This window comes from Pundamilia nyererei, unplaced genomic scaffold (genome assembly GCF_000239375.1).
Source record: "Pundamilia nyererei isolate P.nyererei 1_Seehausen unplaced genomic scaffold, PunNye1.0 scaffold00109, whole genome shotgun sequence".
Taxonomy (NCBI): Eukaryota; Metazoa; Chordata; class Actinopteri; order Cichliformes; family Cichlidae; genus Pundamilia; species Pundamilia nyererei.
The window spans coordinates 884,816-910,211 of NW_005187510.1; the positions used below are offsets into that span (position 1 = coordinate 884,816).

The 25,396-nt window shown below is 42.0% G+C and overlaps 4 protein-coding genes across 5 annotated transcripts in view; 1 reads left to right on the plus strand and 3 right to left on the minus strand.

Moving 5' to 3' along the window:
- Positions 1-6,937, minus strand: part of dcaf13 (ddb1 and cul4 associated factor 13) — a 10,652-nt gene extending 3,715 nt beyond the window's left edge. The window contains exons 1-9 of the mRNA XM_005741273.1: positions 6,702-6,937; positions 6,187-6,386; positions 6,001-6,108; positions 5,825-5,914; positions 5,579-5,734; positions 5,345-5,422; positions 5,152-5,234; positions 4,878-5,042; positions 2,176-2,311 (exon numbers count right to left, since the gene is read on the minus strand). Of these exons, the coding sequence (XP_005741330.1) occupies positions 2,176-2,311; positions 4,878-5,042; positions 5,152-5,234; positions 5,345-5,422; positions 5,579-5,734; positions 5,825-5,914; positions 6,001-6,108; positions 6,187-6,386; positions 6,702-6,921 (1,236 nt within the window). The 5' untranslated portion in view covers positions 6,922-6,937. The remainder of the gene's footprint in view (positions 1-2,175; positions 2,312-4,877; positions 5,043-5,151; positions 5,235-5,344; positions 5,423-5,578; positions 5,735-5,824; positions 5,915-6,000; positions 6,109-6,186; positions 6,387-6,701) is intronic.
- Positions 6,938-7,469: 532 nt separating this feature from the next.
- LOC102204528 (mitochondrial folate transporter/carrier) lies at positions 7,470-12,555 on the plus strand. The gene is made up of 7 exons (XM_005741276.2): positions 7,470-7,952; positions 8,109-8,259; positions 8,629-8,714; positions 9,410-9,564; positions 11,179-11,292; positions 11,476-11,621; positions 11,739-12,555. The coding sequence occupies exons 1-7, from the start codon at positions 7,748-7,750 to the stop codon at positions 11,863-11,865; spliced, it is 984 nt and encodes a 327-aa protein (XP_005741333.1). The 5' UTR covers positions 7,470-7,747; the 3' UTR covers positions 11,866-12,555.
- A 39-nt stretch (positions 12,556-12,594) lies between these two features.
- Positions 12,595-18,546, minus strand: LOC102204023 (collagen triple helix repeat-containing protein 1). Of its 2 annotated transcripts, XM_005741274.2 has the most exons (5): positions 18,375-18,546; positions 17,387-17,464; positions 15,532-15,750; positions 15,222-15,438; positions 12,595-13,067 (listed from the first exon to the last, which is right to left on the minus strand). In XM_005741274.2, the coding sequence occupies exons 1-5, from the start codon at positions 18,483-18,485 to the stop codon at positions 12,925-12,927; spliced, it is 768 nt and encodes a 255-aa protein (XP_005741331.1). In that variant the 5' UTR covers positions 18,486-18,546; the 3' UTR covers positions 12,595-12,924. The 2 variants fall into 2 exon arrangements, with proteins under 2 accessions (XP_005741331.1, XP_005741332.1); XM_005741275.2 differs by lacking the exon at positions 17,387-17,464.
- A 167-nt stretch (positions 18,547-18,713) lies between these two features.
- fzd6 (frizzled class receptor 6) overlaps positions 18,714-25,396 on the minus strand; it is a 12,014-nt gene continuing 5,331 nt past the window's right edge. The window contains exons 3-8 of the mRNA XM_005741277.1: positions 23,694-23,887; positions 23,035-23,611; positions 22,504-22,926; positions 21,178-21,326; positions 20,656-21,060; positions 18,714-20,514 (exon numbers count right to left, since the gene is read on the minus strand). Of these exons, the coding sequence (XP_005741334.1) occupies positions 20,349-20,514; positions 20,656-21,060; positions 21,178-21,326; positions 22,504-22,926; positions 23,035-23,611; positions 23,694-23,887 (1,914 nt within the window). The 3' untranslated portion in view covers positions 18,714-20,348. The remainder of the gene's footprint in view (positions 20,515-20,655; positions 21,061-21,177; positions 21,327-22,503; positions 22,927-23,034; positions 23,612-23,693; positions 23,888-25,396) is intronic.

Consider the following 25,396-nt stretch of genomic DNA (forward strand, 5'->3'; position numbering starts at 1 on the left):
GGATCACTTTCCCCACAGACTTCTATACAACTGGATTTCCTTTTGCAACCACCTAAGCTGGCCTCCTACTGGTGTTTAGAGAGAATGCACATCCAGACTGCCAAAGAGGCTTATAACCAAATTGAGAGTTTCATTATGTCCGTGCTTTCATTGTGAGGTAAAAGTAAAAAAGAGAAAAACTAGCAATGTGAGAAATATTCCACTACGAAACAGCTCTACACTTTGACTCTATGAGTCAACCGTCACACACAGATCCAGACTAGTCACTGAATATAACGTTTTGTCGTCTTCTTGGGACACCTACTTCACAGCCTGTCTCCCTGACATGCCCGGTTATATTGAACTTGGCCTTCAACTTGGAAATGGTATTAGGGCTCACTCTAGTAATTCTGAAACTTGGTTTTGTAGAACATCAGCTTGAAGTTGCTCTATGGCACAGATCGAGATCAGTCACATGTGGCATGCTTGGAACACACACCAAGTGACGGCTGTAGCAGGGTCCTTGATCACAGTTGCTACTAATCAGGGACTTGACCGTCATCACCAACCAGCTCAACCAACTGATGCCTTTTTCCTTACAAACGTGTAACTATTAAGAGGAGAAACTTTCCAACAGTATAAGATTTATTACCAAGATGCACAGTTACAACAAAGAAGTCATCGACCAAATGCAAATTTTCTTACTTTTTGTGCAAAGTTTATACATTTTCAGCAGTCTGTGTTACCTTCAATCCAAACTCCACAGACAGGCTGTGGATACCTGTGTGTATTTGCTTTTGTTCCCCAAACCATTTTTAATGTTTCCGACTTATCCATGTGTAACTTCAGTCAGCGTGTATTGTGCTCTGTTCTCTTTTGGTAGTTGCACTGTGGCTTAAAGTCTACAGTGTACACACCAACAGCTGTTGCTGCTTTGCCGCTTTCCCTCTTGTCTGACTTATGTTTTATCAAATTCTCCATGTTTCCTAATATCTGCTATCAACTGATTAAGTAGAAGGTTATAACAAGATGCAAAAGACTGAAAGCAAAACCCAACTCATAACAAAGCTACAACGCCTTGTTTCAGACTGTAAACGCCTTAAAAACATAAAAACTAAATCACAAGCACTATATTTTCATGTTATTGACTCAAAAAGTAACAAAGCATGTGAGCATCAATAATTCAGTTGCGTTGACTCTTAACATCTTTTAGGTCTTGGTCTGAAATACAAAGGGTTAAGCTAGAACTGGAGTAATGTGCAGCATCAGATAGAGAACTCCCTGTCAGTGCAGCGTGCTGTACTGATGGTGACACAGACAAAGCCTTGAGTCGGCGTTTCAGCATTTCCTGATAATTAAAGACCATCTGAGTACAACTTGAATGTTAATGCTTCATTATTTTCAGAGTGGCCCCCCGCTTTAAGTGATTGGCCGATTTTAAACTGCTGATAGGAGCAGCCCTTGTCTGATCTCTTTAAGTGCAAAGCTTGCAAATAAATCTCCCCTTACACAGTTACAGTAGAACAAGTGCCAAAAGCAGGCCAGTTTTCCACTCGGAGCCTGCATTAAGAGAATAGGCGAGAGTGAATCCGATTAGTAATGAAAGATGGCTGCTGGAGATGGCACGAGAGAGGCAGCTGATCTTCGTGAGTCAGCCACGACCAGGATTGACAATAGCACAATATAAATGCTGATTTCTGCCATTAAAACCTACATAAAAAAAATTATTGCATTAACGCTCTCTAACAAAGACAGCTGGAGTGGAAATTTGGGAGAATGCTTTGTCGATGATTTGTTAAATAACTGCACAAGCACTGAGTTTTTTTGCCCCCCCCCAGGAGCCCCTGTGCCAACCGGTACATTGTACTTATTGAGAGAGTGACTCTACCCTAAGTCAGCATCCATCAGGGCACTTGGCAACAGTAGTGCCGTAGCTCCTGGCACAGTCACCCACTCTTACACTGCTGAAGGTGGGCGCAGAGCCACAGCGGTGTCGAAGAATCCAGCTAACTCATAAAACAAGTAATAAAGTGAAGGAGAAAGATATAGTGTGTTTGACAGCTGAGGAAAATACAGCTGCCGACTGGCAGGTAGACATCGTGATGAGGAATTACCTGAAAAGTTGCCAAGAAGCAGCAAGTTGCCTTTGATATGAAATCAGTAGGAATAATGGAGAGAAGACGAGGGCAGACTCACCACTCCTAGTTTCTCGGCTGCGTTGGCTTTCCACAGTCGGATATTCATCTCGTCTGAGCCGCTCAGGATGTACTTGTTGTCTGCAGACCACTTTATACAGATGACGTGTTGCATGCGTTTGGTGTGGTACACCTCCCTAAATTTTAATTTTTAAAGGATTGCAAGGGAAACAACAGGAAGCCAGTAATTACTGTACACTGTACACCTAGAGACACTCTTCAAACCACTGATGAAGTGCATTTTATAAGCCAGCCCTCACCAAAACAACTCTTGTATTATGACAGAAGAGGGCTTACAGAAATGTGGTTACACAGCTCAGGTTTGTTGTTGTGGAGCTAGAGGTTTTTTGTGTTTATTTGTTTGTTTTTAAACAGCACCAGGTAATAAACAGGTATCATGATAATGTTTAATATCTGCTTTCTGATTACATAACAGAATTGAGCCTATAAGTAGAGTAATTAGTAACACTTGTGCTCTATCTGCTTTGCTCTCACAAAAAAAGGGGGAAAGTGATGCAAAAATACTACCGTATATTTCTACTTGCTGCCTACTTACTAATTGCCACGTAAGCCCTCACCAGCCCATGCTGTGATGCTGTCCGGCTGGCAGCTAATGTAACACTACTACGGCTATTTGTTCTGGAGCTTGACAACAGTACAAACAATACAGCATGTACCATTAAGTCACATAGAAACCAAACAACGGGTTTGTTTTTTTGTGGTTCATTATCAACCAGCAGCCATAATCTGCTACTGTGTTCAACACATGGCCTTTTTCACAGGGTGTGTTTGGAGCATTTTGACATTATCCTAGTAGAAAATTCACAGCTGTTATTATTACACTTGCAATTGATTTAAGTTAATGTTTAACAGATATAATAAATAATATACTCAATATTTAATCAATTCAAGCCATCAGCAAAAACACATTGATTTATTGCTGTTCCTTTTCAAAGACATTCTTCAGCTAAAGCCTTAATAGATCATTAAAGATTAAAATATGAGCCAATTAACATTAGCTGTGTAACAGTTCTAAAACAGACTTAAATTGAGATATGAAGATTGTATAATGTGCAATATGAGTATTGTATTATGATGTTCATAATTTATATCATGGCAGAGAGGAAGAGCCAGTAATTGCTTCATTACTGTAGCACTACCAGCTAGTAGCTTCTGGTATGTTAGCTAGCTTTGTGTAAATATACACAGCTTATCTGAGCTGTTATCCTCATCTTCTCCTGATTTTTGCTAAATAAAGCGAATATTTCTTTGTTGCTGTTCAAACAATGTGTTTAAATGTAAAGGAAGAAGTGACACTGAAAACCTTTTTTAATAAAATGTATAACTGCATGCTAATTAGCCAGAAGCTAATGTTATTTTGCTAAATAGCAAACGGTCAGTAGTTAGCACTACAGACATTACGCGAGAGAGAACTGGGAAGTCAAACCAATGCTGAATTCTGAAATGCTAATAATTGTTTAAATTAAACTTCATTTAAATGAGGCTTCAAAAAAAAAATCCTGACAGAGTGTTCATAAATGCTTCAACATGGTTTCCATGTGGCGAGTCCTCCTACAGGTACCCGATTAAAGCCATAGACAATATAAAAGGTGGATACAGCTTCTGGTTCTGAAAAGTGAAGCCATCAGGGTCCATTAGCAGTGGTTGCTTAAACACAGGCAGTCTTATGGAAGGGAAAAGGGACCACCCACTTTTTAAAATGCTCCAAATTCCCCATCCTTTTTCTCCAGTCTTATCAGAAAATCCTTATATACAGAGTTTTGACCCCGGAACCAAACTAACTATCTACAAAAGTGAATAACAAACATTAAAATGTCCTTCACCTTTCTTATCAAATTTAATCCTTTTCCTTTTTGTAGTGTTTATATGGTTAAAAACAGTGATGAATAATAATATTTTTGAATATATTTTGCAGTTTGTGTTGTGTATATAAAGTAATGCAAAGCCCAGTTATAGATCTAGTGCAGTGTTCCTGACCTGACATTCAGTTTTAATCAGACAGACTTGTGGTTGCAACAGGAGCACATACCGTCATTTCAATACTCATTTTACGTCTGCTTTGGATTATTACAATGTTGTGGCTCATAATCAAAAGCCCTATTGAGAATATGAATGGGATTTTTACTTCCTAAACCTCAGTGTTGAGGTTCATAGAAGTCTATGCAAAATCATCGCTCCGACTTTACCTTGGAAAACACTGAGTTTACGCGCTCAGTCACTCGTTTTGGATAATACTGCATAAAACATTAAGTGACTTTTGTAAATTTTGGTCACCAACCAATATGCTCATTGGCTGACACATTTTGATTGACAAAATGGCCTAAAACACCGAAGAGAGCGAAGGTGAAAACATTCATCAATACGGAGCTTCACAAACCAGAAGGCGACATCACGGTTGCTACATCCATTTTTTAGTTGGTCTATAATCAGGCATGGCAGTCTGGTGAGAGCTGCAGTGTTTAAAAGTCATGAAAGTAAAGAATGAACGGAAATAACATCAGAAGAATTACATATTTTTTTAAGTTATTCCCACTCAAAGGGGGTCAAAAACAAAGCTATGAACCAAACCAAAGGATTTATGCTATAATTTAATTGCACCACAAATTATACAGCATAGTCAGCAACAGTACAATTTTTCCTAACACTTTGCTGGCACCATAAAGTTTGATCAGCATTACTGACCTGCTGTGTCCACCGTCCTTGGCGAAGATTCGGATGGTCTTGTCAAAGCTAGCAGACACAAACTCCTTCCCCGTGGGAGCATAGTCAACATCTAGCACAGCAGACACATGGTCCATGTGTACCATGATGGGCTTGGCCAGGTACCTCATGTCATATGTGTAGAGGCTGGTGAAAAGGAAAAAAACAAAAAACAGTTTCTATGAGCTGGGGGGGGAACAAAAAAAAAAAAGGACCAGCTAAAATATGATTAAATCAGTTTCTTTCCTAGACTCACTTGTAGTCCTCATTTGCACATGTGAAGTAATAGGCTTCCATGGGGTTCCAGCTTAGCGTGTTGCTCCTCATTGTCATGATGACCTTAAGAAGAAAGTGAGAGCAAAAAGTAGCTGATTATCATGCCGCATCCATGTAAATTAACAGGGAGATAAACAGATGCATTCCTGCACAAACTGTAAGGGAAGATTTACCTTTTTAAGTGGTGTAGATTCCCTCATGTCGTAGAGCACTATACTCCTGTCAGAGGCACAGCTTGCAAGAAGTTCAGTCTGTGGAGAGGATAACCCTTGACTTTATTTATCAGCACATGTGTTGGCTTTAAGTCGCAATAAACACCTGTGAGCTTATACGTCCAAGCAACCTTTTTCGTCACATGACTGGAGGGCGGGGCCCATGTGTGTGAGATGTAGCACGTGGTATCTTACCTCCACAGGGTTAAAGTGCACAGAGCTGAAGCTGTCTACACCCCAGGTGAAAGAGCGGATCGGGCTGCTCCTCTGCTCATCCCAGATGTCCACCTGCTGGCCGCACGTTGCAAATACAGGATCGTTCTGATGATGATCCAGACCTGTGTACACAGTCTACAAGGGACATTTTTTTTTCATTCATACTTCACTGATACATGAATATGCAATTCTATGCGATGAAACAGCAAAATTATTACAGCATACTTTGCCCAGGATGGTGTTAATTGGCTCCTCTTCTTCTCCGTAGCCTGGTGATTCCATCTTCCATTGTTTGATTGTTTTGTCGTCACCGACCTGTTGCAGAAAAAGAAATCATGTTAGATGTCAGCTAATATGAAGTCAAACAATTCGGAAAAGTCTTCAAAAAGATGATCAGTTACCGTAAAGAAAGAGGTCCCACAGTAACGCACAACCATTCCCCGCACAAAACCTTCATGTGCCTGAAGCGTCCGAACGCACTCGTGTTTGGACAGATTCCACACCTTCACCTGAAGATCAAATCCAAAAGGAGAGTCCTGTCAGTTTGCAAGAATGGCTGAGATAGAAGGAAATGCATCTCTACATACCTCCCCATCACAGGAGCCTGACAGCAGGGTGGAGAGGCTCTTTGCGTGCTTGGCCATACAGTTCACCCCATCTCTGTGACCATCCAGCGAGGCCACGAAAGGCTTGGCAAACACACGCTCCAGCTTGGTGGCGTTCAGAGCTCGAGTGTACTCCCTGCTCACCTCAAACGGATGAAGGGACGGGTCATAGTTTCTGGGGACTAAAAATACACAGCAGTCACTTCTTTATGTGCTCAAAGAAAAGAGCATTTCCATTAATTAAAAAAAAAAAATCCAAGCGTGCAGGTATGTTGCTGCTAACCAAGTCAAGTAACACAGACTGTTTAGGCTCCATAATAAGGAGTTTAGAAATGTGTGAAGCAAAATTTGTAATTCCGAACGTGCTAAATGCAAAGACAGCTTTGCAAAATTAGATTAAAAGCATGACTGTTGTGTCAATAGCTTTAATCAGATGCTAACACTGTAGCTCTTTCGTATGTATGCTGTTAGCTATTTAGCCGAAGAGTTTCACTTACCGCGCTGAATATCCAGTTTGGTCTCCCGGACATAATCATCCGGATTCCTTGCGATGACTTTAACTTTCATTTGGTAGCGGAGGGGCACACGCTTACAGAAAGGGAAAATTATAGCAACAAAAATATTAGCAAGTAGTGAACACACCAGCCATGTGTTGATAGTGAACAGAGTCGACGATCTCGCGTTGCATTGTGGGATGCCCGGTCCTCCTGGTTGCATCACTCACAAGTAAAGAAACGAGTACTAAAGTTACAACATTTAGAAAGAGAAGGACCGGAAATAGTTTTTTCTTTTGTTTGTTTTCAGCTAAATCAAGGAAAACCAACGCCAACCTTCTGAGAAAGGTTCACGGAGACATCAAGCGACCTTTACCGAAGACACTTGAGAATAAGATATAATAATTAAGGGCAATATTACAAAATTATGAATAAATAATAGATATAGAAAAGCCTGTAAAAGCGCTACTTAAATCATTATTTGAATAACCAAACTGATTATATGTAATTTATGTGGAAAACATTTTTAATATAGTTAAGTTTTATCAAAAATGTCTCCGAACCATCATACAAAATATGTCGACGTAACTAATCCTAACTTTTGTATTAGTAAAATAAATAAATGAATGGATACAGCATATTTCATGTGTGAATTATTTTGAAGTATTTAACCGGAAGTACTATTTCAACAACGGGAACTTGTCATTACTTAATAATAACAGCAAGTAGAGACCTTTCGCGCATGCGGGGTACCGATCGGGTTTCCGGTACTGATCGGGTAGTGACAAGGTCGAGCACTGGGTCTGCGACTTGACTCTTGGAGAGTGCGTTACACCTGTGAGGTACCTCCGGATGTCAGAAACGTGGTGCGTCATTAGCACAGGAGAGATATGAGGACGCTGTTCCGTCCTCGTACTGTATGGAAACTGCAGCAGAGTAAGCGAGGGGTCGCCTCAGTTTTATAGAGAGTTACATTTTGACACGCTGCGTGCTTGCGGTGTTGTAAACACCGCTATCTGGTAGGATCTAGCTAGGTAGCTAAGTTGCCCATGAGCATGAGCTCCGCTCCAAATCACGGTCCCGTTTCAGAGACAGGACTGCCCGGCAAACCCGTGTCCGCTGTCTCGTTCGGCGGACGACTACAGAAGGTCTTTAGCCATGTGAAGGTAGAAAACCTGATCGCGGGACTCAGCGGGGGAGTGGTGTCAACGCTGGTGCTTCATCCTTTGGACCTGGTCAAAATCAGGTTTGCAGGTACGGCATGAAAATATGAACTTTTAAAATAAATTTCCTTAGTGTCTGATGTGTCATGCTGCTATGACTTTACTTGAATCTGCTAAGAAACTACTGCTATGATGCGTTTAATTTGTATCATATGACTTCAAGGTCCGTAATGTCTTTTAAATGCAGTAAGTGATGGACTTGAATTAAGACCGAAGTATAGTGGCATGGTGCACTGCATGAAGAGTGTCTGGCAGCAGGAGGGACTGAGGGGACTCTATCAAGGCGTGACACCCAACGTTTGGGGTGCTGGTGCATCTTGGGGCCTCTACTTCTTCTTGTACGTAAGCTATAAGCTTTAATGAGGACATGAAACGCTACACATGAAAGATAATTTACATCATGGAGCCCTGTTCGCAAAAACTGACGTAGGTGTAACACTTTCTGTGAAGCTAGATCACTTTTGTGCTGTCCCTGGCTGTTACAATGAGTTTTATGTTAAGAAACCGAGGATGTACTGTCCACTTTCACTGTCTGACTCTTTAGCAGTAAGTGGCTGCTTGTTGTTTTGTTAGCTGCACTGAAACTGGAGAATCTAGCTGTTAGCCGTAATGTTCGGGTTTGTACAACACCCTATGAATGAAAAAAGCAGCATGTATGACTTTACAACTGCAAGATGTCTTATTGCCCTTGCCCTGTTCCCTCACAGCTACAACGCAATCAAAGGGTACACAAAGGAAGGTCGTCAGGCTGAACTGAGTGCCACAGAACACCTGGTGTCAGCGGCTGAAGCTGGTTAGTACTACCCGTGTTTGAACACTGCTGCACTCCCCCCACCATATAATCAGCACATGATCAATAACAGCAGCTAGATATGACTGCTACAAGCTGGTAGTAACTGACAGGGAGTTAGTTACTTGTGGTTCAGGGCAGCCTTACATGCTTGTGTGAATGGGGGAAACGAAGGCATTTACAGCCTTCACAAGATTTTCAATGGAAATAAATTGAAGAAGCCGATGACAGGGAGGTTTTATAGCTACCATCAACAGTATAAAAATGAAACCAAAACAGATGTTTTATTGATTTGATCTTGTGATTTTTTTTATTTATTTTTTCCCCGCCATCAGGCACTTACACCATTCTAATGGGAAGGTTAGAATGATACCTGGGTGGCATTAAAGAGCCTAATGCACAAATGCACTCTGTTGCGCTTCTTGTTCAGTTTGGTGACACGGTGAGCTAATTCCAAACTGTGTTGTGCACAAACAGCTGGGCATTTGTGTGAGATCTCTAGCACAACTTCAAATAGGTCTTTTTTTCCTGTACCACTTTAAAGTCAGGAAGTCCTTGGTCCTGTTCGTCAAGTCATAGATATTGAGTTATAGTAAATGACTCTTAACTGAGGGCCCTGTGTGCTAATCATGGGTCTAACAAAGTAATAGAAGTCACGTGTGTTTCCTAGTGACATTTCCTTTCTTGTCCTTGCCTAGGCATCCTCACGCTCACCCTTACCAATCCAATCTGGGTGACCAAGACCCGGTTGGTGCTGCAGTACAGTGCTGACCAAAATGGCAAGCAGTACAAGGGGATGTTTGATGCTTTGGTTAAGATCTACCGCCATGAAGGAGTGTCTGGACTCTACAAGGTGAGACATGAGTGTGTTAGTGTTCCTTATGATGTAAGATTGCATAAGATTGCATGGTTAGCAAGTTTAAACATTTGGGAGGGGTGGCTTAAACTGGGAGATTTTTCTACACCTGTTAATGCCAGAATGCTTTAGTAGTCTTTATTACTTCCATATATTTATTCTCAACTTTCCTTCTTTAAAATATTATCCCTGTTGAGTAACACTCACAGACATAATTTCCTCGTCCATGCTCCTTTGTGTCTGCCTCGTCCCAGATGGTGAGATTCAGTGTAACAAGTTGATAACCCTCGTTTGTGGCAGCTTTTCTGTCATTTGTTTGGTTCAGCTTAAACATGCATACCCACTCATGAAGAAATCACAGGCATCTCAGCTTGGTTACTGAGATGGCACACTAGCAACAATTCCTTAAAGACCTGACAAAAAAAATAGCCCACTGTGGTTTTCAGACTACCTGTTGGTGTCAGAGGAGAGACTGCTGTCGCTCGCTTAGATACCAACATGGTGTGTTTGTGTGTGGTGGGGATCATTAGGTTTACCACCAAACATTCAGTGGAGATTAGGACTCATATTTCATATTCAGATTTTGGGAGTAAGTACACTCATTGTTAAAGAAAGAAGGCTCGGCCCTGGTGCAGCTTTTGTTGGTTTGCTGAGTGATGTCCTGGCATGTTTTCTTTTTGAATTATTTAGCTTTTTTCATGTTTCTAAGTGGGGAGACAAATTAATGTGTTCTGAATATCCCATCAGATCTCACTTTTGCTTATTTTGATAGGAATACTGAAGACCTCGTAGGCGCTATTGACTTTAATCACCACTAGAGGGCATCAGCTACCTTTCTAGCTGGAAAAAAACACAACCCATTTATACAGGAGTGGAGGTTTTAAGCAGTATGTCAGCTTCTTCATTAACAATATTGAATTGTAATTTGCTGTCGGAAATGTTATACCTAAAGTTCAAGAGAAAATAGGGCCAAGGGCCCTTAATTTAATTAAGTTCATTTTCATTTATATAACGCTAAATCACAACAACAGTCACTTCAAGGCTCTTAATATTGTAAGGTATAAGCCCTACAGTAAAAACCACAACAATCAGATGATCCCCTATAGCAGGGGTCCCCAATCCCAGTCCACGAGGGCCGGTGTCCCCGCAGGTTTTAGATCTCACCCTGGGTCAACACTCCTGAATCACATGATTGGTTCATTACCAGGCCTCTGGAGAACTTCAAGACAGTTGAGACGGTAATTTATCCATTTAAATCAGCTGTGATGGATCAAGGACACATCTAAAACCTGCAGGGACACCGGCCCTCGTGGACTGGGATTGGGGACCCCTGCCCTATAGCAACCAGTTGGAGACAGTGGGAAGGAAAAACTCCCCTTAACAGAAACCTCCAGCGGAACCAGGTTCACTAAGGGGAGACAAGACAAAAGACACACTGTGGAAGAGAGCCAGAGATTAATACGAACTAATGATTAAATGCAGAGGGGTGTATAAACACACAGAGAGTAAAGAGATGGGGAGTCACAGATGTGTGGGCTTTTCAGTGGATAAGTCACACTGTGGGAATTTGAGTGTCAAGTCAGACCGACTTACAGAGTATGTCTTTAAAAGGGTTATGTTCCCGGTCTGCTCGGCACGTCTCATGGAGCACTGCAGTTCATGACTTACGAAGAGCTCAAGAGAGACTACAACAAATACAGAAAAGCACATTCAGACGCAAAGCTGGTGAGTCACTAACCATGAGCCACAGACAGGCTGGAAACATTGTTTAATAAAACTCAGCCATAAGGCTTGTAACTTTTGAGTCTAATGAGACAGAGCCCACAGTTGATAACAAGTGACTCATCAGTTTTCCTACACTGCTCTGCTCCCTTCTTCTTCCTTCCATTTATCTGTCTGTGCAAACAGAACCTATTGGAATACATCACAATGGCAGCATTATCCAAAATATTTGCCGTGGCCACAACATACCCATATCAAGTGGTGCGAGCTCGCCTGCAAGACCAGCACAATAGATACAATGGAGTTATTGACGTCGTGAGACGGACATGGAGGTAAGACACCGATCCACTCACAGTGGGACCGAGCGTGCCGGCCCCGTCTCAGGTTCTGAGCACAGTTCGAGTGCCTGGTATGATTGATGCTTAACATTTTCCCACTTGTCTCCTCAGGAATGAAGGTACCCTTGGTTTCTACAAAGGCATCATCCCCAACTTGATCCGCGTCACCCCAGCGTGTTGCATCACCTTCGTGGTTTACGAGAACGTGTCTCACTTTTTTCTCGGGCAAAATAAATGAGGTTTTAAAAGTAGGGCACAGACTGCCCCGAATGCTGCAAACTCGTGCTGACACGTTGGCGCCGTGCGAAGGAGATGCAGGGGAGGACCGTGTTGATCGACGCCGAGCTGTCGTCGTCCAGTACGTGTAAATGTGCTGAAGTGAAAATCACTCATGTGCACTGAAAATAAGTGTTGCCAAACGGAGCAGCAACAGTTTTTTTTTTTTTTTCAATACAACTTCCTGACAGTTGGTGAAAAATGGCAGACGCACAATGAAGTTATAGGGAGCATGTCTGTTGCTGTTCACCTTTATGGGGACAATGTTGCTTTAACAGTTTGTTTTTGTTTGTTTTTATTAAATACTGGTAGTGTGAGGGTCTTTTCTAAAGAGGTGGATGAATATTTCATCATGCAGCAGTTTTGTTTACACTTTATGCTTTCTGACAACAGAGAGATACAGTCTCAACTATAAAACTATGAAAAACTTCATTATAAACATCAAATTCATGATCGGCTCAGGTTCAGATGTTGCAGATGTATGAAATGATTTGCCTGATGAGTGCTTTTTTTTTTTCCCTGATGTTTTTGTGTCATTGTATCAGCTGTGCTTTATAAGATTTTATTATAAAATCTAAAATGTGCTTTAAATGCAGTCTCGTGCCTGATTCATGTGAATACATTAAATGTTACTTTGTTGTTACACAGGCAATAAATATGCAGTGTTTCAGAAGTGAGAAGTAACATTTCCTTAAAAAAGAAGTGCTTTATTAACAGTGATAATGCATATAAACAGGTCACAGGAGTACAGAGTTTAAAGGTACTGTCCATGTCTGTTGCTGTACTCTTAACGGCAGCCACAAGCTGAAAAAGCTACAGTACAAAGTTTATTTCCGGTAGACAGAAAAGTACAGTAATCGTAGGCCTGTCGACGGGTGTAGCATTTAAACAAAACTCAAAAACATTCACGTTCCCATCAGTGACGCCTCAGCAAACCACACCTGATCGTTGTGGCGCGTCGGATAACATGCTGTCACGCTACCAAAACTAGGTCCCTCCCAATCGTATTGCTTTATTTTCCTTACTTAGGCAATTCCTCTATGATAATCCTGGATACGGAATTCCAGCCTGTGGATGCGTCTCCTCTTGGATAATCAGCGCAGGTCCCCACCCACACCGCCACATCAACCAGCCCTGCTTTGACACCCTCACACAGCCCCTCAACTGCAGAGAGAGAGACGGAGAGGGAAAAAAAGAGAAGACGGTGCAAATGAATTTCAGGGAACACCCAAACCGAACGCCGAGACAAGTTGTTTTCTGACACAGCGGTGAAAAACTGGGCCTTTCAGGTTTAAAAACAGAAATAAAAAATAATTAAAACCATGTAATCTTTCATGTCTGCAGTCAACACTATTGTCATGTCTGTGCAGTTCATTCAAGGCTGTTCATTAGCTTAGCTTAAAAGGACTGAAGCTGGGGTGGAGCCAGCCTCACTTTCTAAAAGTCCCAAAGCAAAAAAGGGTGATAAATTGTGAGCTGTGGCTTCTTCACTTCCTCCATGAACAATTTGAGGAGCAGAAACTTGATGCTCTCAACTGTTGTTTCAGTTGATAACCCCGTATAATAACCCAGTCTTTTCTTTATTAAAAAAAACAAAAAAAACTTTAACCCTTCAAAACCTGCAGCTGAGACAGGTTGTCCCAACATGTTTTTGGCTGTAAATCTCACACACAGTCTGTGTGTGAGGCACATGAATCCAATGCTCTAATACTGTGAATCTGAGAAGTGAACTGTTCTACACATCTATACAAGCCCTTTTGGGCACTTTCCAGAAAAAGTCTCCAGGTGTTCATCTCTCAGTTTCTGAAAGAACTGGAGCTGCTGTTACTCGCCCAAATCACAGTAAAGAAGGGGGCTTGGTTTGCCATGTCAGCCTTGGCACATCAGGTCGCAGAAGGCTAATAAACAACATTTAATGTATTAAAAATACATTAAATGTATTTTTACAAGAAATGGGAGAAACTAGCTGTTTCCCCCGTTTCTTGACTTTGTTGTAGCCTAACTAGCTGCTGGAGTGTGCACACAGTTTTCATTTTAGTGTAAAAACCAAAACAAAACATAAATCGGTCTGAAGTACAGTTAAAAATGTAAACTACAAAATCTAAGCGTCCCTATGTCCTTCATGTGAACCACTGGATTTAATTACTGCTTGGACTTTTTTCTCTCTTTTTATGGTGGGAAGCAACAGTTTCTAGCAGCAGCAACAGACTAAACAATGTTCAACAGGAAATTCGTGTCACTCTTCACACAACTGCTTCTCAGGACATCTGTTGTGAACGGCTCTCTTGAGGTTATTCCTATCTTTAAGTTCGGTCCTCTGACTTGGTTTCTCTAAAAGGTGGATTTTCTTTGAAGACATTCTTCACTAGCTTGACTTTGATGTTTAAAGTTATTGCTCCAGCCAGCATGGTGAGCTGTGCAGGCCCAGAGGCAGCAGAAGAGCTCTAAGACATCATGGTGCCACCACCCTGCTTTCACCTTTGGAGCCTCCAATCTAGTGTCACTAATTGGAATAATTGGTAACTCCTGGCTCCAACTCTGATGATGCAATCAGCCGAGGGCTTGGAAGTCAAACCTGTTGATCTTAAGTGAGCCTGACCAGTGGAATTCCCATTTCTGTCAGTGTAAAGAAGTTTAATTGCACATTTGATCCCCAAGATATGTTAAAATAAGAAAAGGAAGCACAGTTTTAACAGGTAATCTTAGTTTTTTCTTTTTCTACGTGATAAAGAAATGCTTCTGTAACGGAAGAGAAAAACCTGTCAGCACAATTCTTCAGGCTAAAGTGTAAGAGATGGACATGTTAAATAGAAAATGTTCTTTTTTTTATATTATGTATCATCATTTTGGGGATTTTTGTAAAGAAATTTCTACAGTTGACTGTGAAAAATGTTTTTTAAATCCTATACCTAATGACTTTGGTGTAGCATGAATGGCCATGGGGGAGGTCTTTATCAGTACTGATAAACCTGTAAAACTTATGAAAATACAGTTAAAAATCCAAAACTTTTGCCTTTCTTCACATTTTCCAAAGCTGTGAAATAGGACCAGATTTGAGTCTTTACTGGGCTGATTCTGGCTCCTGGGCCTTATGTTTGACACTCTTGGCTTAGGGGTTCATTGCTTTTCCTAACATGAACGAAAAGAGTGCAACTATTCATGTGTTATGAGCTAAAATATTTTGTGCTTGTTCATAATTAGGACTTGGATGAAGACCTGACATTAATACAGGAAATTCCACTTCACTTAATGTTTCTTTCCATAGCATTACTAGCACCGTGAGGTGGGAACAAGTATTGTTCAGAGTCTGTGTCGTACCTGAGGAAGTTCTGTGGATGTTGATGGTTGAGTTGAGCTCGGGACTCCCTTGGTCTAAGTAAATAATTGACTCTATGGGCAGTGGTCCTGTGCACTCCGCTCCGTTGAAGGTGAAGTACCACCTCTGGCAGCATGCGTTTTTACACTTGAGTCTGAGGGAGCCACTGAAGAGGACTCTGAGGGCGCTGTCAGAGCGCAGCTTGGTGAACGTGCAGTCCTGCGATGCAGAATGGAGCATAAGTGTGTGTTTAATGTGTGTTTGCAGTGATTGAAATGCCTGCATTCCCCACAGATACAGTGAGATACTTACAGCCACTTTACCCAGATCGATCCCGTAGTTCAGCGAGTTCCAGGCACACTGCTTGTAGTTGGGTTTCCAGGGTTCCTCAAAAACTTCAGTAACGCATTCTCCTTTCTCGCCTTTCAGTCCATCGCGGCCTGGGATACCAGGCGTCCCAGGAATGCCGTTGGCCCCAGGGTTACCGTCTCTTCCAGCGGTGCCTGCTGGACCCTGCAGGCAGCTGCCATACTGAAAAAAGAAACAAGGAGAAGAGGACATAGTGAAACAAAACCATACTACAACAACATGATAACAACAGAATCTATTGTTATCAGACTTCCTGTTTTAAGACTGTCTTTCTTCCAGTGAGGTTAAATCCCTGTTTAAACTGCATGCACCACAGACACCTAAATGCTGCCATCCATCCAACCATCACACACAAGGAGCCAGATTACACATCACACAAACAACTGTGCTGAAGGAAGTGCAAAAAGCCGTGTTATCCAAATCAAGCCAAAGCAACATGACCAACAACCATGAAGCCGCCGAGCAAGCAAAACACAGCTCTGCTGTTAATGAGGAACTGAAGGCTCGGCAGTGGCCTAAATTAGTGGCTGTCTGGCCACTCATCCCTTAATGTGATTCATTGTCCTGTTGAACCTTCTGCTATGTTTAAACAGACGCAGCATCCTACTCAGGCTGACTCAAACCCACGCAAACACACACACACAGACGGGGAGGGGGGCGCTTGCCAAGCCTTACCACATGCAAATATAGACACAATGAGGATCTAAATAGATCTGCCTAACGTGTTCCTCAAAGGGACGCTCTGACCAGTAGATTGCAGTGTGTCGTGTAGGTTCAAGCTTTTTTTAGGTGGAGGTGGCTTTTCCTTTGTAAGCAATTAGGGACACAAGTTGACATACAGAAATGTCTCCTCGCCCTTAAGTAAGCATGAAAGCTGAAAGCATTTTGCAGATTTTTGGAAGGTCGTTGTTGCCCTTTTGCTCAGTATGCATCTGTGAAGTAGTTATGGAGAGTAGGAGGGGGGCATGTGTCCAAAAGGCATTAGGGCAAGAAAAAAAAAAGCAGAGGAGGAGAACAAAGAGCTTTTACACCAACATCTTAACCAGACTTAACCAGATTTGAATCTCTGGGGTGAAGTTAAAAAAAAAAGTATTTCAGATGATGTAAATCTGAAAAATGCCTGGAAGTTAGAGAGTCAGAGCAGTTATCATCAGCTGCTGTGAAACAGATGGTCCAGTGTCTGTTTTAGCCATTACGCAGCTAACGCTGGAGCAACCTGGAGATGTGAGACCTGACATCATCTGTATAGAAGTCTGGGAAGTGTCTGGTGACAGCAGTAGATTGTGGGTTTGTATGCATGAAACTAAATAAAGCTGGAAGCATGGCTTTCATGCACCTTGGCAAAATAAGGTGGCAAAACGTGGAAACGATGCAAGGACTCCCCATTAGTCTTGGAGTTGGGTAAGGAAAAAGTCTTGGTGTTTTACTAAGATTTTTGGAGAGCTTTCAAAGCAGAGTAATGAATGGATCCTCTGTCCACTTCGCCACACAGCTGACTTTTATATTAGCTCCCAGTCTGCTCTTTCTATAGTGGTGCTGGCTGCCTGCATGAATTACACTCCAGCCCTGCTGAATATTAGTCGCGTACAATCTGCTACTGTAACTGGAAAACTAAAAGGCTGCAATTGGCCCGAAGAGCTGAGGAATCAGGAGCATTTTATGCGTTAGTCAACACAGAAGCAGGGCCTGAAGCTCTCCTGGAGCATGCAGAGCGGAGCCTGGGTATAATGCTCAGCTTTGAGCGATTTTTAGATTGAAAGGAAGCCGATGAGATGCAAAGCAGTATTTTCGTGATTACCATGTTGGCCAAGTAAGCAGGTCTTTCTTCTCCAGAGTGTCTAGTGCAGTTGGGTTTCTCGGCATCATTTCCAGTGCACTAGACACAGATGGTGACATAAGGTTTTTTTTTTCCTTTCTTCTTTTTTTAAATTAAATCACTGTGGTCACGGTTGTGGAATATTAAAGAGAAACTGCTTGGGCGGGCTCGACAGGGTCCAGAAAAATAAATACTAGTTTCACTTCTGTTTGATTCCTAAAAGATTCAACATCTGTGTGTCCAGTTGGTTCCTTCAATCACTAAACAGATGCATCATTGAGGGTTATGAAATCCTATGCGTAAACAATGTAAGATTGATAGGTATCGTGGGACTGTGAAATTAAACAGTTGAACTCTGCCTTGGGTACTGTTAAAAATATCATATTACCCAGCTTTAAATGTACATTTAAGTTTTTTGCCCAAATTGCACCCACTTATAAACTATTCAAACAGTCGGATGGATAACAAAGGCCAGCAAACAGTATGAGGCAGACCACAACTTCCTGTTTAGTCCCCCCTTATGTCCACTCAGTCGTGGAGGACAGCCAGATCTGGTCTGGAGTATAATAGAAAAGCAGCTGAGTGTATAACAGCTACAAAAGTGGGATTTTCTGATCTGCTGCTGTCCACACTATTCTACATGTGGATAAATCTTTTAAAACATTTTTTCCTTCCCTCTAATGTTTAAAGATACAATTTAAAAATAGCAATGCATAGCGCTAGAAAAAAGAAGCCCAGAATGAGTTGGAAAAATAGGCAAAATAGTCAGTGGATGTTAAATGGGATGCACCGAAAAACAACTAAATGACGGTAAAGCTGAGTGTAATAATTACATGTTGACGTGAGCCTTTTTTCTCTCTCCCAGAGTTATAATGCCACAAAATCTGTCCACTCCTCTCCTGCCACATGTCTACTTATTTTGGAAGCTGTCGTTAACGGCTACACGGTAATCTTATCTAACCCCTTTTACCTTGTCGGCGTCAGGATCCTTTCGGTAGCCTCTGCTTCTCACCTTTTCCACCGCATAAAGAGGCAAAGCCAGGCAGGCGAGCAGCAGCAAGCGGACAGCGAGAGGAGACATCACGCGTGCGACAGAGACGGCCGACTACCGTGCGCTCTGCGCGACTCCAGCCGGTTATAGCCCAGAGGGCTGGACCAGGAGAGGGGGAAGGAGCCAGTCACCTCACTGAAATGCACTCTAGGGAAAACATAGCTGTGAGAGTAACGTTAGGGTTAATAACTGACTCACACACAGTCACATTCATTTCCATGTTTAATTGAATATTTTATCAAAATGAAACAACAGTGGTAGAAAATTGTATTAAAAAGAAAAAAAGTTCACAAAAATGTTTGGAGTACTGATAAGACTACAGTAGAGCTACATACGTCATAAGAAAGACCCTCATCCACATGTCAGAATAGGAACATAACATAGAAAACATACAAGATTCCCTTTTAGTGTTACTGGAACTGTCCTTTCACTCCCAAATAAATCTATGTAAGTGAACTGAGGGGTAGCTCAGTCCCTTACACAGCACACAGACAGCACAGTAAGGCACTCCTAATGAATCACAGATGTTGTTCTGGAGGTACTTGAAGTAGAGATGCTGCATGTGGTCTTTTTTTTATTTTAACAAAAATGATCCCAAAACTAATCTTTCTATTTATTTATGACAACTTAGTAATCAGTGGATAATGCTACTAATGACAAATAGTGCAAAACTTGTTTTGTTTCGTCGATTTCATACACTGTTGATACTATAGGGATATCGTGATAACTATATATAACCCTGGTATCAGAAAATGAAATATCATGATTATGGTTTTACAGAAATAAAACATTCCCCCACCATGTCCATGCACTCGTACTTTCAGTTTAAATGCACGCTCCAATCTTAATTTCTGCCTTTAAGTTTTAAAAAAACATGAACTCATGCATTAGATTTTCAATCATTTCCAACTAATCAATTTAGTAAAAAATTAAACTTAAAGGTGCTCTTTCATCAATATTCCAAAAGAGAAAAGTAACACAGTAATAAAAAGTAAAGATGAACTTGATCGATAGTATTATTGAAATAAGTCAAGTTCATTTTGTTCATTTTCTGTTGGTATTTCAATGATGTCATAGATTTCTCTAACCACAGTAACTATGAAGTAAAACTCAGATATCATGACAAGATTTTCTAAGCAAAAATACATTCTTTTAGAAAGCTTCAAAGCTGTATTTCACCAAAATTCACAGCTTTGAAGACAGTTCAGCACAGCATGCATTTCTGTAACAAAAACATGGAGAAATGACCAGAAAATGGAAAAATATATGTCTCTTTTAAGAAAAGTATTCAAAATAAAATCACAAGTTCTCTGAAAATCAGCTATATCAAGCTTAAGAGTACGCCTCAAAGGAGTGACACAGTGTGTTTTACAGGATGAGGTTTTAAGAACAATAGGACATTTAAAGACACTTTATCACAGGAAGACTTTCCTTGGATTCATGATTTGGCAATATTTTCACCTTAACAATTAAACTCTCAGTGTGGCGACCAGTCCAGTGAACGACTAAATATATGAGATATAAAAAAAGAGAATATTTACATAAATATTGCAATCGTTTACTAGCATGCATATATGCCACTGAAATCGCAAGTTATAAAACAGCAGACTCAATGCATGTAGCTGTGCTGCTGCAACATTCAGGTCAAACACTGAGTAAAGCTGGAAGACAAAGTCATGACTTAAACAGACTAAATCGTCAAACACCGTTAGATGTGGGCTAACCCTCAGAACATCTGAAATACAAGTTTTGGTCTGTTTCCATTCAGTCACTCCAGTGTATTCAATAAAATCCCACAATGGGAACAACAACCAGCATCAAGCATGACTCCCATGTGACTGGTGTCATGGATGGGTGGATGGATGAGCAGACAAATTTGAAAGGTCAGATATCTCAGCAGCTGCTGTCCTTTGGGTCCTTGCTCTCCTCAGGCACCTGGAGCACCATCTGGTGGCTGGAGTCTTGGAGGCTGCTGGTGTGTGCTGGGTTTAAAGCTGAAAGCTGTTGCTTCTCACAGGGAATGTGCCTGACCTCTGATAGCTCGCTCCTTGGAGTTGCCCTAAAACCAGCCAGGACACATCACAGATTACTGCTGGTTAATGCTTGTCTGATGTTGCAGTGCATGTAATGTAAGGAACTGTACATATACAATCAATTTTTTAACATTTCAAAAATGGCATCTCACACCTCTCCTACTTACCTCCCATCTGCCACTCTGTGCAAGCTCTCTGAGCGACTGCTGACTTTACTGGAGCTCCCCGTTTTGCTGCGTCTCTCCCCCCCATCCCTCTCTCTTTCCCTATCTCTCTCCCCTCTCCTCGAGCTTCGACTGGAGGTGCCTCGGTCCAGGTGTTCCCTGGCTGAGGTCTCAGACAGTGAACCTTGCATGTGGGGCTCATGGTTGCCTAAGGCAGAGGTGCCTTGATTGCTGGTGGTGGAGACACTGGTGGGCGTGACTCCAGTACTCGTGCCCATGGACTTGGAGATGACCTTGAGTTTGTGGGAGCTTGGTTTGTAGTGCTTCTTCTTGTGCTGAACCCGGTTGTTGTGCTTTAGGAAGAACTCGCAGGACTCCTGGAGCACCCGACGGCTCTCGCTGATGGGGCTGTGGGTCACATGACATGACATTAAACACATGATCTAGAATACTGTATTCTCACTCCATCAGTGACTGTGTGAAAGATCTTCCACGTGTTTTGCTGTGGTCAGAGTTGTGTCTTACTCTTTATTGCGGGTCCTGTTGAAAAAGTAGGCCCACTCAGAGCAGGTCTTCTTACTGCTGACCCAGAATACTGCAGATATGCCAACCACCAATGTCATCAAGTATTTCACCAGAAACAGGGAGAGGTCAGGGCGTTCATGATCTGTGGTCTAAAACAGTAACAAACTCAATGGTAATGAGATCCTTGTGATTTAGAGCAACTGGTTAAATAAAAAAATTCAATTTCTTACTTAAGACAAAGTCAAGCATTTCCAGTACAGGCATCAGGTACTGACTGTCAAAACAAGCCTAAGCTATTTCCCACTGCAGCGCTTATAAGCTCACGTATTGTATCTTCCACATACCATACGGATATCCACTGATGTATAATTCTTGCACTACTAAAGCACTTCTAATGAATTTGGACCACACCACCAAATGACCGAACATGGGCACTACATGCTGTATGAAACAACGACAGGGCAAAGACCTGGCCACTGAAATATCTGAAGGTGTGTGGCAGACTGCTTGGGAAATACAGTCGTCCTCCACCAGTTCCTGAGCTTGGAGAGACTCCTGTTGGAAAACCTTGAATTTTGGTCGCTCCTAAACAGAAGTCCGAACAAACTGGTGCTCAACTGGCTTGATGGAGGAAAAAATGGTTAATAATGTCCATATGTTTTGGACTTGCACCTTTATGTTTTGGGGATTTGTGGGAATTATTTCTAAAGTCTTTTGCTTTAATATTTGCAGAAGTTTGACATTACTTTATGTTGGATACACCCCCATTACAAGATGCTGTGTTAGTGTTAATGTTGTCAAACATATCCTGAGACATGACATATTGTATACGGCTCCAAAGAGAATTGTGAGAATAACAGAGGGAGAAACAGTGTGCTTATTTGGCCCTTGAGACAAACTGATGATGCCAATTTTTTCTCCCCACCATCTTTTTTAAAATTTATAACCCTGCATTAAATTGTGATTCATCTAAAGACCTCTTGTTCTTTATTTTTATTTATTTTAATGTGGAAAAATTATATTTAATAAATTAAAGAAAACTCATGTATTCTGCACTACATTTTTGAGGTACCGCAGCTTCTAAGACGTCTGTTATTTCCACACTGATCTGTCATAACAGTCTTGATTTTGGAATCCCTGTACTCTGCAGGACATTATAGATATTTAATAATTGGGATTTTTAAACAGATGAGCCTTTTGGATCCTTTTGAGCCCTGATCAGTTTTATGAAATTTTCACTGTGCTTTGGTTTTGCCCTTTTTCAGCAGTCTAAAAAAGCTTGTCCTAAACTTTCACCCCATCTTTACTGAATGAGTAAGTCACAACAACCTGGTTTAAGCAGGGGATGCTATACTCCTGGCAGCGGTCGTTTATCCAGGTGTTCTCCCAGCTGCTGCGGTGGCTCTGTTCGTAGGTGTAGCAGGCTAGCAGGGTGACCAGCGGGACCAGGTAGAGGCAGCTGAACACGCCGATGCGAATCATGAATTTCTTAAGCTTCTCCTGGTTGCGCTCGTCGTGCTGGATGACCTGTCGGACGTGATTCAGAGAAACGATACCTGCCAGGATGAGGAAGAGGCCGACTATGACGCCCACGCACAGTGGCGCCAGTACAAAGTAGCGCAGTGCATCCAGGTCGTAGAGCCCCACAAAACAGACACCGCTGATGTTGTCTCCTTCAACTTTGTTCAGAGCCAGCAGCATGACAGTGAGTGCCCCAGGGATCCCCCAGGCAGCAGAGTGGAACCACACCTTAGACAAAATAAAAATATTGACTGAGCTGTAACTGCACATATTTCCCTGTTGTGTTTGCTTCCTATTTGCTACTAGGAAACAAACTTAAATACTTAAGAACCTTACCGCTTTCTTCTCAATGGCCTCACAGCTCCACTTGGGGCCGGCTGCCAGGAACCAGGTGATGGTGAGTATAACCCACCAGACGATACCGGCGATGGAGAAGAAGTAGAGAAGCATAAAAAGCAGAGTGCAGCCTTTGCTCTGAGAGCCCAACACCACTGTGTCAACCCCAGAAGGATGGGCCGCTTTGATGCAGGCTGCATTGTTTCCCAGCAGGAAGCCGATGAAGTATATGAGCGAGACAAAGCTATAGCACACAGCATAGAAGATTATGGGCCGCTCTGGGTAACGGAAGCGTTTGACGTCAATAAGGAATGTGAGGAAGGTGAAGAGTGTAGCACCCAGGCAGATGATGGAGCACACACCGATGAAGCTCTTTGCAAATTCTATGTCGTGGGGTTTGAAGTACATGTTGGAGCAAGGTGGAGCACAGTCCTGGGCGCCTAGGAATGATGAGCCATGACCTGGCTTGGTCTTTAGCTGCAATGGGCACCAGAAGCCCAGCTCTCTCTTAGCGGACGAGGAGATTGCTGGGGTGGTTAAAGGGGCTGGAGAACCAGGCACACTACAAGGGTCCAATCTAGAGCATAAATAACAATATAACAGGATAAGTGCCTCAACATGAATTGTGGGTAATGAAACAGGGAAGGATATTTTCTTACTTTTCACACATTTCAGGAGGCCAGGGGACATCAAAGGTGTGGATGTTCTTCTCACAGTCGGACCGAACAGCATTGCACTGCTCCCTGCAGGGGTGGATCACCTTGTTCTCCTCGGTGCATGCTGGAATAAAGACTTGGCACAGGAAGTGGTGGACATCTGGAGAGCACTTCAGGTTTATCAGGGGCATAAATGGCTGAAATTGAAGAGATTAAACATACTATATTAAAAATCGGTTTTCCATTATAACAACTATTATTGCACTCTGTTCTTCCATTACGTTTAGATGCAAGTTACATCACCTGAGAACTTTGAATATACTGATAAATCTGAAGGCTTGACAGCCCTACTCGTGACCTGAACACTCACATGTGCGTGCATGAGTTATATAGCATTCCCTAAAGAAACCTTTGAAGTAGCTTAAATCTAAGTTTTCCAGCTATAACTTTTCTTTGAAGAGCTTCCAAAGCATTTTCATGATGTTACAGCTATGTACAGTCTGCCTACACTGGTGAATCCAGTATTTCCACAGACTGTGCTGTGCTGGGGGAGTAGGTGTAGGTAGCAGTCTGCACAGTTTGAAGTTTTTAAAAAATTTTCTCTGAAAAATAGACAGACAGTAACCTGTAAGATTGTGAAATTACTTTTGTAAATGCAACTGGAAAAGAGGCATAAATATAATGATTTTACTTGTGTTATAAGTGCAGTCTGCATGACTGGACATTGTAATATAATAAGCACTGAGATTACAAATGATCAGGGTTGCAAAAGCTGGTGAAAATATTTATGCTACATAAGCAACAGTACACTATAGTAACACACAAAACTGTCCATTCATCGGCCGGAAACCATGATCAACCAGAGCATTGGAAGGGGGGGTATAGGTGGCAGGAAATGAGAGTGCGGACATTTGGAAACAACCAGGGACAGGCCAAGAAGGCTGGAATGCACAGAGCTGTTCATGGGAAGGTTGCTGAGGATATGTGTGGAGGACAGCCTTATTATTTTTGGATCGACACCAGCTACATCACTTGGAGTAATATGCATGTTCAATACATAACCAGTTAATAGTGACAGGCATGCATTAGCACAGACTAAGTGTGTTGTGCTGTGTTGTATTGTGTGTATTTCAGAGTACTCCACACTCTCGACCTCATCACTGGATAGCTTGCTGTAAATCTAAACTGCCGATATGCGCAAAGGAAATCCACACGACCACACTTGAGCATATTGCACTAGTTGATGTTTTCTCTTCTCTGCTTTTTCTGGCTCCAGGCCCACATCTCTGGGCCCTGGGCTTGCCCCCTCAGACATTAAGCGTCCTTGTTTCTCTCCTCTGGAGGTCCTGGACTTGAGGCTCCTCGTGGCTGAACAATCTGACCTTTATTTTCTTTAGAGCACTTACTGTAAAAACTGCCCTCATTTCAAAAACCTTCCAACAGGATCAGCTGCAAAATTTGAGCTGATTTGCTCTTTAGGGCAAAATCCTTCGCAGAGAATTTCTGCACAATGTACTTTAAGTATTAAGTGAAGTTTTTTTTTGTTTTGTTTTTTTAAAGATGACTCTTACTTTTCAAAGTTTTACTCAAACTTTCAAGGCCCCCGAGTGTCCGTTATAGTGTGTCAGTTTGTCTTTCCATTCTCTCTATATTCTAACACTTCAAAGTTTTTGCTCTTTCCAAAGCTGGCAAACACTAGTGGAAGG

What these genes read in the sequence shown, in the direction of transcription:
- LOC102204023 (XM_005741274.2), bottom strand. Translation starts at nt 18,485, where the DNA reads ATGTCTCCTCTCGCTGTCCGCTTGCTGCTGCTCGCCTGCCTGGCTTTG. An exon ending in AGGATCCTGACGCCGACAAG is followed by an intron (nt 17,465 to 18,374) that starts GTAAAAGGGGTT and finishes ATCTGTGTCTAG; the next exon opens with TGCACTGGAAATGATGCCGA. An exon ending in CATCCACAGAACTTCCTCAG is followed by an intron (nt 13,068 to 15,221) that starts GTACGACACAGA and finishes CTCTCTCTGCAG; the next exon opens with TTGAGGGGCTGTGTGAGGGT.
- LOC102204528 (XM_005741276.2), top strand. Translation starts at nt 7,748, where the DNA reads ATGAGCATGAGCTCCGCTCCAAATCACGGTCCCGTTTCAGAGACAGGA. An exon ending in GGTGTCAGCGGCTGAAGCTG is followed by an intron (nt 8,715 to 9,409) that starts GTTAGTACTACC and finishes GTCCTTGCCTAG; the next exon opens with GCATCCTCACGCTCACCCTT. An exon ending in CACATTCAGACGCAAAGCTG is followed by an intron (nt 11,293 to 11,475) that starts GTGAGTCACTAA and finishes CTGTGCAAACAG; the next exon opens with AACCTATTGGAATACATCAC.